The sequence below is a fragment of the Urocitellus parryii genome, chromosome 5, assembly GCF_045843805.1.
Source record: "Urocitellus parryii isolate mUroPar1 chromosome 5, mUroPar1.hap1, whole genome shotgun sequence".
Lineage (NCBI taxonomy): Eukaryota > Metazoa > Chordata > Mammalia > Rodentia > Sciuridae > Urocitellus > Urocitellus parryii.
In genome coordinates this window covers 58,009,989-58,023,499 of record NC_135535.1, presented here as the reverse complement: position 1 = coordinate 58,023,499, position 13,511 = coordinate 58,009,989, and the positions used below count along the sequence as shown (strand labels likewise).

Sequence of the window (13,511 nt, the reverse complement as noted above, 5' to 3'; positions counted from 1 at the left end):
GTTATTTAACTCCACTAAAAAAAAAAAAAAAAAAAACTCCTGAGAATTAAGCAGCAGGGACTAAACATCCATAGAGTTAAAATGGATGGCCAGCTATAATCCCAGTGGCTCAGGAGGCTGAGACAGGAGGATCCGAAGTTCAAAGCCTTAGCAACTTAGTAAGGCCCTAAGAAACTTAGTAAGACCCTGTCTCAAAATAAAAAATAAAAAGGGCTGGGGATGTGGCTTAGTGCTAAAGTGCCCCTGGGTTCAATCCCTGGTACCAAAAAAAAAAAAAAAAAAAAAAGCCAGGTATGTTGTTGTACACCTATAATCCCAGCTACTGCTATACTGCTATGGCTGAGAAATGAGGATCACAAGTTTGAGGTCAACCTGGGGAACACAGTGAAACCCTGTCTCAAAAAATATATATGAAGGGGCTGGGGATGAAGCTCAAGCGGTAGCGCGCTTGCCTGGCATGCGTGAGGCTCGGGTTCAATCCTCAGCACCACATACAAACAAAGATGTTGTGTCTGCCGAAAACTAAAAAAAATAAACATTAAAAAAATTCTCCCTCTCTCTCTCTCTCACTCTCTCTTTAAAAAAAAAAAAAAAAATATATATATATATATATATATATATATATAAACAAAATTCTGGGGTTGAGGATACAGGTCAGGGTAGAATGCTCGCCTAGCAAGAGCAAGGTCCTGGGTCTGATATCCAGAACCAATACCAATCCCACTACCACCACCAACAACAACAAGAAAAAAGGCAGAGGGTAGATTATAAACAACCAAACCAAAATGTTTAGGTGCTCACTGAATCACAAGACGTTTCTTATGTTTTCTGACACTGGAGCTAGGAAAAAAGAAAAAGGTGCTAATATTTGCTGAGCAAGAATATGTACACCTCAACTCATATCCACCAAGTGTAGTTAAGCAATTCGGATCAAAGTCATTCCACTCCTACATAGACAAACCAGACCCCTGGTGCTATCTGATTCCACAGTCTACATTCTTTCCATCACTTTGATTTTTTTCTTTTTATTACTTCTATACATTATTTCATCCTAACATAACTGGGGTTTTTTTGGAGGTGGGGTGGTACTGGGGATTGAACTCAGGGGTTCTTTACCAATGAACTTTATCCCCAGCCCTTTTTATTTTTTTATTTTGACAAGGTATTGCTAAGTTGCTTAGGGCCTGATTAGGTTGCTGAGGCTAGCCTCAAACTTGCAAACCTCCTGTCTCAGCCTTCTGAGTCACTGAGATTACAAGTGTATGGGTATGTGCCATTACACCCAGCTTATCCTAAAATAACTTTTTTAAAAAAATAACTCTTTATTAGGATATTTTTCAGTTGAAGAAATCAAAGCTCAGAGGAATTAAATAACTTTCCCAAATAAACAGAAGAAGGGCAAAGGCAAGATACCAATTTGCTATTCTGACCTCAAAGCCAAGTTGTAGGTGTTCCAAGATGGCTGACCACTCAGGAGAGTTCTAGGGTATGGAGTATGGCATGGGAAAGGTACCTAGATCTAAGGCCTTTTTTCAGAGACTATCAATAAAGACCAGATTTGGGGATTCAAAGATTAGGTTTATAAACTCTCCCATTTTTCCCTTCAACCTGATTCCACCCCTTTTAACTTTGAATTTTTTCATTTATAGAGAAGGAATTACTTGATCTTCTCAAGGTATAAAGTTTTATCTCCATTTTATTAAAAAAAAAAAAATCTAACAAGCCAGGCACATTGGTGTATGCCTGTAATCTCAGGAGTTTGGGAGGCGGAGGCAAGAGGATTACAAGTTTAAAGTCAGCCTCAGCAATTTAGCAAGGCCCTAAGTACTTAGCAAGACCCTGTCTCTAAGTACAATATTTAAAAAAGGGCTGGGGATGTAGCTCAGTGGTTAAGTACCCCTAAATTCAATCCCTTGTACCAAAAAAAAAGTGTAGTTAAGCAATATTTATTTGTTATTAACAAATAAATATTAAGTGACATATTACTATGGGTAAGACCATATAATATGCTTAAGGGGCCAAGATTCAGGTCTTCCTGGTTTAAAATTCTACTTTTTCCCACTACAGTGTCAAAATAAAGGACAAAAAAAGGAGCATAATAACTGTAAGCCGGAAGAGGTAAACATCTAATAGTACTTGGAAGGATGGAAAGGAAGGGCCTAGTGAGATATAAATGAGATATAAGTCTGTCCCTTTTTTTTTTTTTTTTTTGACACCAGGGATTGAACCCAGGGACACATAACTACTGAGCCACATCCCTGGTCCTTTTTTATTTTTTATTTTGAGATAGGGTCTCACTAAGTTGCTTAGGGCCTTGCTAAATTGCCCATGCTGACTCTGAACATAGAATACTCCTGCCTCAGTCTCCTAAGCTGCTGGGATTACAGGCATGTGCCACTCACTGCACCCAGCTTCTCCCTTAAGAAAGAAAACAGAATTTTGGGGAAGAATGTAAAGAACTTATGAAACATAAAGCTATAGTTATGTGACAACCATCAAGGTCTTTAAGGACTGCAGAAGTCAATTGTCAACAGCCTTCACTACTACTATGTCTACAACAACAATAGTAATTGTGCCAATTTTCCCAACAGGGAAGGATGAAAACAATTCTGTTCTATAATTGCAGAAAAGCTTCACTAGTGGTTAAGGAAGCTCAAAGGAGTTATTTGGTGTCCAGAGCAATTCCTTAGGCAAAGTAGGAAAACAAAACAAAACAAAACAAAAACCCCAAGATTAAAACATTCTGGAGATAATACCCTCCTCTCTTTGCTGAGTTATGTATTATGGCAATACTTACCCTAAAATGAGAACTGCAGGTGCTTTGATCAATGCACTAAAGTGTTAACAGGATCTTGTTACAGATTTTGTCAGCTTTTCTATATTCTTGGCCCAAAATGTCCATTTTATGTTCACCAACAAAATCATATATACTCCTCTTTCAAACAAACAAAAAGAGTATTGGAGGAATTTTGCCTTTACTATCTCCATTTTCTTTAGCTTTATCAAACCCAAATAAGTTCTATCCCACTTCCTTACCCTTATTTTCCTCCTCAGCATTTGTCACGATTTAATGCTTTATTTTACAAATTTATCTTGTTAGTTATCTAACCATTATACACACCAAAGAGGATAGGGGCTTTTGATTTTGTTTTGTTCACTACATATAATTAGGACATACAAATGTGGCTGGCACATAATACAGTTTTTTAAAAATAAGAAATGAAAGTCATTTGCTAAAACAGTTATAGAATTTTATGTGGCAAAGCTGGAATTCAAAACTGACTACGACAAGTAGGACATGGTTGTGCTTGCCTGTGGCTTGGAAGGCTGAGGCATGAGGATCATGAGTTCAAAGCCAGCCTCAACAACTTAGCAAGGCCCTAAGCAACTCAGTAAGAACCTGTCTCTACATTATTACCCTATATACATGTATGATTACACTACTGAAATGATTATGAACCATGAGCAGACAAAGGAATGAGAAGTTGAGCTCCATTTGTGTACTATATGTCAAAATGCATGCTACTATTAAAAAAAAAAAAAGAAAGAAAAGAAAAGAACCTGTCTCTAAATAAAATACAAGAAAGGGCTTGGGAGGACTGGGGCTGTAGCTCAGTGGCAGAGCACTTGCCTAGCATGCGTGAGGCCCTGGGTTCAACCCTCAGCACCACATAAAAATAAATAAATGAAGATATTGTATCCATCTATGGCTAAAAAAAAATATTTTAAAAAAAGAATATGGGCTGGGGATGTGGCTAAAGCGGTAGCGTGCTCACCTGGCATGTGTGCGGCCTGGGTTCGATCCTCAGCACCACATACAAACAAAGATGTTGTGTCTGCCGAAAACTAAAAAAAAAAAATATATTAAAAAATTCTCTCTCTCTCTTAAAAAAAAAAAAAAGAATATGGGCTGGGGTTGTAGCTCAGTAGTAGAACGATTGGTGAGGCTCTGGGTTCGATCCTCAGCACCACATAAAAATAAGTAAATAAAAATATTGTGTCCATCTGCAACTAAAAATTATTTATTAAAGGGCTGGGGTTGTGGCTCAGTGATAGAGCACTTGCCTAGTTTATCTGTGAGGCACTGGGTTCAATTCCTAGCACTACATAAAAGAAACTAAATAAGCAAAATAAAGGTATTGTATTCATTCACAACTAAAAAAATAAAAAATAAATAAAGAATGCAGTTACCAAAAAAAAAAAAAAAGCATATAATTACAGTGTTCATATTTAACAGCAAATTTTGAGAAAGGGGAAAAAAGTGCTCTTCTGGAAACATTTTACTTCATTGCTCTACATACAGTTATAGTATTAATGCCATGTCACTGAAAAAAATGAATTTTGCAAGGTTAAATGATGATGTGTTTTATGTTCTATCTGCTCATTGGCTCTTAGGTCAGCCAATCTGATCCAGGGCTCCATAGCAACAAGCTCTATTACTAAGAACTACAAGATGAGAGTCTCCTTGCTTTTTTCTTCTTTTCTTTCTTAAAAAAGCATTTCCCATAAACACTGCTGCAAATGCCATCAGAAAACAGTCTCCACAGACAAATAAGCAATGTTGCCATTCTAGCACACTAAAAATGAATAATTTCGTTTTAGAGGACAGTGAATAGCAATGACAATGAATCTAGACAAATAACAAGGGATTCTAAAAACCCTGGAGATTTTTTTAAAAAATATATTTATTTTGTAGTTTTAGATGGACACAATATCTTTATTTTGTTTTTATGTGGTGCTGAGAATCGAACCCAGTGCCTCATGAATGCTAGGTGAGCACGCTACCACTTGAGCCACATCCCCAGCCCCAAAACCCTGGAGATTTTTTTAAAAATATTTTTTAGCTGTATTTGAACACAATACCTCCATCTATTTTTATGTGGTGTGGAGGATAGAACCCAAGGCCCCACATATGCAAGGTGCACGCTCCACCACTGAGCCACAATCCCAACCCCAACCCTGGAGATTTTTCCTTATTTAACTTCAGTAGAAAAATTCAAGAATCTTTGGCCAGAAAACCAACACCAGCATAAATTGAAGGATTTAAGCAGGATTTACCCAGCTCAGATCACAATACTAAAGCCTCCCATGACACAAGATACAGAGAAAGAGGTAGAGGTAAAGGTTTTAACTTTGGATTGCTGATATGTTTCACATAACTTTTTTTGAAATGTTAAAATGAGCATGGAGGGGCTGGGGTTGTGGCTCAGTGGTAGAGCACTTGCCTAGCATGTGTGAGGCACTGGGTTCAGATTTGATTCTCAGCACCACATATACATAAATAAACAAAGGTCCATTGACAACTAAAAAAATATTTTTAAAAATTGAGCATGGAAACTCACATAGCTTATGCCATATTCCCCATATTCTCATTCACAGTCAGCTCCTACATTCCTTGGATTCTATTATGTTTGTCCTTTTTACTACACTCCCCGACATTTAAAGGGGGTGGGGGGGGACTGCTATGTCCTAATGCTGGAATACAAGGTACATGCTCTTCACATTTCATATGACCCTATTCCTTCTCCCTGGACTATAAACTTTCTTGACTGAGATAATTACAAACTGGATGAGGAAACGAAACAAAAAATAAACTACCCCTACCAAAAAATAAAAAAGCCATCATTTACCTCAGCAGTGTTCTTTGACATTCTAAAATCTATCTGGCATATTATAAGGTATTCCCCTTTCCTGGCATGCTGTTCCCCAATAATTGATGTAATATCTCATACTGTAACAATCATCTTTGTTCCCAACCTTCTGGTGTATGGTGGTAAGCAAATGCTGAGAACTAGACAGTATCTGAAAAGTCAGGGTCAAATTAGTTGGAAATTTCGCATTTTTACCTGGTTCATGTGTTGCGTGTGTTTGTGACAAATATATACAATATAAAATTTGCAATTTTAACAATTTGTAAGTGCTCAGATATTAAGTACACTTTCACAGTCACGTATTACAAAAGACCCATTAACAGACTACAGTCATTCTTTTGATGATTATTTAAGGAACATTCATTTATTGTACAAGTCTCTTATACAGATACTTTTCAAGTTACAATGGGGTTACATCCCAATAAACCCACTGTAAGTTGAAAATATCCTAAGTAGAAAATGTATATAATACATCTGACCTACACTCATCATAACTTAGCATCACAGTACACTGTAGAGTATTGGTTGTTTACCCTTCATGAATGTGCGGCTGACTGGGAGCTGGGGCTCACTGCTACTGTCCAACATCTTTTGTTTTTTGGTACCAGGGATTGAAACCAGAGGCGCTTAACCTCCGAGCCACATCTCCAGTCCTTTTATGTATTTTATTTAGAGACAGGGTCTCACTTAGTTGCTTAGCATCTTGCTTTTTGCTAAGGCTGGCTTTGAACTCACAATCCTCCTGCCTCAGCCTCCCAAGCCACTAGGATTACAGGCATGAGCCAACATGGCCAGGTTAATCTTTTTCTTATTTTGAGACAAGGTCTTGCTAAGTTATCTAGGGCCTTGCTAAGTTGCCAAGGCTGGCTTTGAACTTGTAATCGTCCTACCCACATCTTGAAAGAATATCATACTGCATATTGCTAGCCTGAGAAAAGTTCAAAATTTTAAATATCAGGGCTGGGGTTGTGGCTCAGTGGTAGAGTACTCGCTCACCTAGCACATGCGAGGCCCTGGGTTCGATCCTCAGCACCACATAAAATAAATAAATAAATAAATAAATAAATAAATAAAGTAAAGGTATTGTGTCCAGTTACACCTAAAAAAATAATAAAAATAAAAATTTAAATACCATTTCTACTGAGTGCATATCATTTTTACACCATCATAAAGTCAAAATAGCATTGTCAAATCATCCTAAATTGGGGACCATAGTTTGCATTAAGAACTACTATAGGGGCTGGGGTTGTGGGCTCAATGGTAGAGCGCTTGCTTAGCAAGTGTGAAGCCCTGGGTTTGGATCCTCAGCACCACATATAAATAAATAAAATAAAAATATTGTGTCTATCTAAATAAAAAGAACTAATGGATTTGAGGGCTGGATTAAGATGTAGCTCAGTGGCACAGTGGTTTGCCTGGCGCCCAGCAAAGCTAAAAACAAACAAACAAGAAAACCTCCAAACTATAGAGGACATAAAAGTAGTCAAATGTTAAAAATCTTTGATATTACTACTACTATGATGTCTTTTTCATGCAGAATTTAGTTTCGTACATGCCCACCCCAGCTCCCAAACAAGCGCAAAGTAGATAGATGTCTAGATCTTTTTGTTAGCACTGAGTTCCAAGGAACTCATAAGGACAGAGTAACATAACAACAGGCAGAAAATTCCAGAAATTCCTGAAACTGAGAAAATCTTTTCTGTTTCAAATATCCCAGAAATGCTTAAGGAGGCAACCCAGAAAAGGGGATAGATACAACTTTTAGTGGGAGTCATAAAATGTATTAAATCTTTTTTTTTTTTTTTTTTTTTTTTTTAAATAACAGTAAGTGCTGGCACAGTGGCACACATCCTTAATTCCAGAGATTTGGGAGGCTGTCAGAAGCTTCACAAGTTTGAGGTCAGCCTGGGCAATTTAGCTACACCATGTTTCAAAATTAAAAATAAAAAGGGCTGGGGTATTGTCAGTGGGAAAATGCTCCTAATTCAATGTAGGTGGAGAGGTACTGCCCAGAAAGTCACTACTATTCCTCTACATTGAAGTTCCTCTCTATACCATCATACTATCAAAAACAAAAAACAAAAACAAAATTTAATTCTAGCCATGTAGTTTTAAGATTCTGGGCCAGTAGGTATAGAAGAGCATATTTATTGACTTCCAAAGGACAAGAAACTACATGACTATTCAGACATTTATCAATGATGTTATCCCCCAATATGAAAACCCTAGGTTCTGACCACAAGGAGGCTATCTTCCTCCTATATTAATAGCAGTAGCTATCATTTATATGAGCATTTACTATGTTCCAAACACTATGTTCAGGAATTTATATGATTACATTTAACACATTCTAAAAATTTACTTTCAGGTATTAAGAGTGGGGATTTAAAGTTTTTAAATGCTTTTATGATTAGAAAAGTAAAGGTGGGCTGGGGATGTGGCTCAAGTGGTAGTGCGCTTGCCTAGCATGCGTGAGGCACTGGGTTCGATTCTCAGCACCACATAAAAATAAAATAAAGATATTGTGTAAAAAAAAAAAAAAAAAGAAAGAAAAGTAAAGGTTTCTTTATACTTAAAGAAAACACATACAAGTATAGAAAAGGAAGTAAAAAAATCACTCATAAATTTGTAACCCAGCAATTACTGCCATTAATAAAAACAGTTTTTCTTTATTTTTTGTTTCCATATTTGTATGGAATTGATATCCATAAACAACCATTTTCCATTTTTAATTACTTTTAACATAAAGTCATATTCTATGATACACATGTATTATAAATTAGTTAACCATTTCCCTATCACTGAAAATTTAGGCAGTCTTAATTTTTATTTATTTTTATTTTTAAAATTTTATTTACTTATTTGGTACTGGGAACTGAACTCAGGGATGCTTAACCACTGAGCCACATTCCCAGATCTTTTTTTTTTTAATTTTTAAATTTGTTTTAATTAGCAGTAGAATGCATTTATGCACTTTCATATATCATACATAGATGGGGTATAATTTCTCATTTTTCTGATTGTACATGTTGTAGAATCACATCAGTCATGCAGTCACGTGTGTGTGTGTGTGTGTGTGTGTGTGTGTGTGTAATAAAATCTATTTCATTCTACTATCTTTCCTATCCCCATATCACCTCCCATCTCCTCCCTTTACTTCCTTCTACCTAATCTAAGGTAACTCTATTTTTCCCTAGTGCCCCCCACCTCAATTAATCAGCAGCCAAGTAACTAGCCCTTTTTTTTAATATTTTATTTTAAGATAGGGTCTCACTAAATTGCTGAGGCTGGCTTTGAACTTGCAATCCTCCTGCCTTAGCCTCCCAAGTCACTGGGATTACAAGTATGTACCACCAGGCCTGGCAGTTAATTTTTATAATAAAATAATGCTATGATAAACATCTTTATACCTAAATCTTGTTTACAATTCTCATTAACTCTCCAAGAAAAATGTATGAAAGAGTTTTAGAAATAAAAAAATTTTCCCTTAACAGAATTAGTGTTTCTCAAGTTAATTCTTAGTGAATTACCATGAAGCCAAAGTGGGGTGTTTTAATGACAGGGGTATTGTTTCACCATGTCCCAGCGTAGTGCTTCTCACTTTTAATTTTTCTTCAGTTCACCATCCTGTCCCCCCAATAGCATGAACACAAAGCTTCATAACAAACAAACAAAAAGAATGCCACTCTAAGTTTTTAATGTGAAATTAAAAGATAAGAGGAAATAGGATATTGGATCTTCTAGTATTTGTGATCTGATATCTGGCCCATTTAAAATTGTAGATTTTTTGGCTGTGGGTGTAGCTCGATGATATGCTTAGCATGCATGAGGCCTAGAGTTTAATGCCAACCATCACATTCACACTAATGATATTAAGGAATCTTTAGACATAGTACTTCATATAAATCATAGTCTCACAAATATATGAAAAAAGAAGAAAATCAACAACATCAACTCACACAGAAAAAAAGCAAAGATAACAAAGATTCAAAGGTAGACATCAAGACAGTATCTTAAGATTTGAAAGTAGATCAGAAACAATAGTAAAAAGTAAAACAGAAATAAAACAAAACAAGCCAACACTCTGTAGAAGTCAAAAGATGAATGATGGTCAAGAAAGAAAAAAAAAGATTATAAAGCTGCTAATCTTTTTAAATGAACATATTCTCAATTTGGCTTCTGAATATTAAATTAGAAAAGATAACTCCTAAAAGGATCAACTGTGTCAAAGTAAAGCTGAAATGCTTACATCATACTTAAATTCATTTTAAGAAGTCTCTTAAATAGCTCAAAAGTCTCTTCTGGTTTCCTCAAAAATTACATGTGATCTGAAGTCACAAATGGTATATTCCTATTTAATTTCTTGATACAAATAATCATGGCTGATACTAACTAAGCCTTCAAAATGACCAGGAACTGTCTTAAAGGCTTTATATATAATAACTCTTAATTTCAAAACAACCCTCCTAGGTGGGTGTTATCATTATCCTCATTTTATATATAAAGAAATGGAGAGGTTAAGTAATTTGTCCAGGGTAACTGAATCAGCAATTGGTAAAGCTGAGAAATGAACTCCAGAGTCCAAGTATTCAATCAGTAAGTATACTTTTTCTAAAGAGAAGCTTAACAGGCTATACAATAACAGGCAGGTGGTGGTGGTGGGCTGCGGATAGGAAGACAACAGTAAGAATTAAATTATCATAGAATGATGCTAACACACCTTTTGAAAAACTACCCTTGATCTTTCCCTCTTCCTCCTAAAAGAAAGAAAAATAAATAAAGATTAAAAGGAAACTGAAATTTTACTTCTCTAGCAACTTTCAACAGCTTTCTTTCCTCAACCTTTTCTAAAACTTTGATGGTTAGAAAACAAAGATTTTAAAAGATATAATTTTTGGTCAAAATAAAATGATCTTCTGGTAAACCTTCCCTTGGTAATGACAGAAACATTTAAGAAAGACTTTTGGTCTATCCCAGCCACCCCCAAACAGAAGGAAAACCAACTTAACAGAACTGTCTTTTAATTTCACATTGGTTTTGTTTCCCCCTCAAAGGCTATTCCTGTTCTAGTTGCAGACGGGAACGCTCCCAGTGACGTCAAGGCAGTCTCCCAGCAACGATTAATAAGGATTGTCCACCACAGGGGTTTCCTGAAAAGCTAGCAAGAAATTATCCACATATTTGCTGCAATATCAAGATGCAAAGATGTGAAGGAATTTCTCTTAACCTTGTAATTCCAGTCTCTGGCAAGCTTCTAAATAGGTTATTCTTCCAGAATGCTCTCCATTTACCCAGAGGTTATTTTCCTTTCCTCTAGCCTTCCCCCACACTGCTTCTCTCCAAATAAAATTAGATTTTGTTAGTTTGAAACATTTATAGTTGAAATAAATATTAATATAATGGAGCTACAATAGCAAACAGGGCTGCATAATCTAATCTGAAAACCAGACATTATTATTCTTTTTTACTTCATACAAAGAATTTAGAATAAATGAAAGTACAACAGAAAAGAAAATCAAGATAGAAAATATGCCAGCAAGTTTTTAAAGGCACATTTCCACATATACTATCCAAACACACATCCACAGACAGGCAACTCTAAATTTACCTAGGCTCTAGTCTATTGAGTTTTTCAAATTGACCTCTGCAGGCATACCTTCAAAGATCAGCAGTATTAAGATGGAGTTGCATAAAAGGAAGTAGAAGCCCAAACATTCAATCCAAAAACGATGGGCTGGATTGTTATGCTCACACATAGGAGTATATCTAATATTTTTCTCCTAAACCAGAGTGGCAAAGAATTTTATATAACTACCCATTTTTGAGGTCTGAAAAACAACATACTAGCTGTCTGATCAGAATCAGTGCAAATAAAGCAGAAAAATTCCAAATTTGAAAACTCAACCTAGAATTATTAATGGATCCTAGGTTCCAGAAAGCTTATGAGCTCCCTTTCTTTCCATATTTAGAAAAAGCAGTTAGGCAAAATTCATTAGCATCAGGACTTATAGGGTTAATTCAGGCACCCTGCTTCAGCGATCCGATCCTGACTTTCAGTCTGAGCCTATTCTAAAAGGAAACAAAACAATACCCCTATCATTAAAACACCCCATTTTGGCTTTAGCTCTATTTAATTGTACCCAGTTTTGTCATCATCAAGTCATAGAAGAAGAACGCACCGCTTCAGATGGATTTTTCTTCTTCCTTCTCTCCGTTCCCTCCCTCTCAGAAGAAAAAGACTGCAAACAAAATCACTACGTCACTGGAGGTAGAGGGAATCCCATCTCTGCACTCTTTATAAACCAAAGCCGGCAAACAAAAACAAGTCAATTTTAAGAAACAAGGGAACAAACAAGTACAAAAAATAGGCAAAGTGATAAAACCAGAAGAAATTCATACAATGGCCTTAATATATAAAAAGGCACTTTTAATAAAAAGGTTTAACAAATTCCTCCAAGGATGTTTATAATCACAAAAGCTTCCTAGACATAGCAAAGGTGACATATTTCTTCTTATTACATTTAAAGACTAGGGGACAGTTACATAAAGACATAGGACAGAGAAGCATATTCACCAGCCGGGTGTGGATAGCTGGGTAATGACACAGTGAAGGATATTTATAGGGGATTCCCTGCTTCCTGCAATGTGCGTCAACAGCATCACCAAAGAGAACAGAAATCACCACTGTTCTCATAAGCTAAATCTGAATGAAGTATTGCTTGAAATAGCCAGGGAAGAGGTAGAATCTGAATACAGTAAAAGTTCTAGCAAACCTAGTTTTTAAAATATTTTAAAGATTAAAAAAGAACAAACGGAAATGCCCACAAAACCCTCACAAAATTTAACATTTGAAAATTCGCTAATTTCTCCACTGTTTATAATAGAGTTAAATAGACCAAGATAGAAAAGACACCATTCTTTGTAGCTTCTTCCCTCCCAGCCTGTGAAGTTCAAGGACTTTTATATAAAGCAAGAAAATCATCCAAAACTCACCCCAAATGGAGGATCAGCATTTACACCAACAGCAAGCTCACATTATTAATGGAGACCTCATTACAATGATTCTTACAAGAATCTGTTCTGCCGGAATTTTGCCGGAAGAAATTCCTTCTGGGAAACCTGTGCCTCTTCCCCCGCCCACAGTCCCCACACCCACCCCCTTCACCCTTGAATGAAAATGCTAGTGATCCTTGCTGCGGTGTCTCCGACAAGCTAATTGCTCTGACAAGCAGCTCTGAAGCAGACCATGGCCCAGCTGTTCTAAGAGATGTCACCCAGAGCTCTGCCAACAGTCTCTCTCTCTCTGTCTCTCCCTCTCACACACCACACACACACACACACACACACACACACACACATACACTGCAATAGCACCCTCTCCCACCTCCTCTTCTTGCTCTCATTCAAGTAGTTCAGTGGCATGCCTGCCTCCACACTGCTCTGAAGATAGCTTTTAAAGACACAGCAGCAACTCCTTTCTGCTGCACATGTTCATGCCAAAATAAAGTCTTTTTGGTGAAGAATAATGATTTGCAATATGTACCAGATTAAAAGTTCACCTTTAAATTTACTTTTACATTTATTCACCTGCAAAATAATCAAGGTCAGGGGCCTTGTAGCTTTTTAAGGACAATAGCTTAAAAACTACTGGGCTCAACTTTAGAAATGTAAAACAAAGACTAATCCTAGTTACAGAGAATTCTCTTTCCAGTGAACTATATTTAGTAAAATCATTTTTCATTTTGGAGCAGAAGGCAGGCAGCATAGAATACTAGAAGCTATCTGTTCCCTCTGCCATATTTGCCCCTAAAGGATGGAGAGAAAACTTTGGTTATAAAATGAAGGAATAAAAAAAATAGT

The 13,511-nt window shown here is 36.4% G+C and overlaps 1 protein-coding gene across 18 annotated transcripts in view; it reads right to left on the bottom strand.

Annotated features, from left to right (window-relative positions):
- R3hdm2 (R3H domain containing 2) overlaps positions 1-13,511 on the bottom strand; it is a 147,477-nt gene that overhangs the window by 54,072 nt on the left and 79,894 nt on the right. For 5 of the 18 annotated variants that reach the window (XM_077799220.1, XM_077799219.1, XM_077799222.1 and 2 more), the window contains one exon: positions 3,777-3,846. The exons of the other annotated variants lie outside the window; for them this stretch is intronic. In XM_077799220.1, coding sequence (XP_077655346.1) covers positions 3,777-3,783 — 7 coding nt within the window. In that variant the 5' untranslated portion in view covers positions 3,784-3,846. The remainder of the gene's footprint in view (positions 1-3,776; positions 3,847-13,511) is intronic. 18 annotated transcript variants of the gene reach the window in all.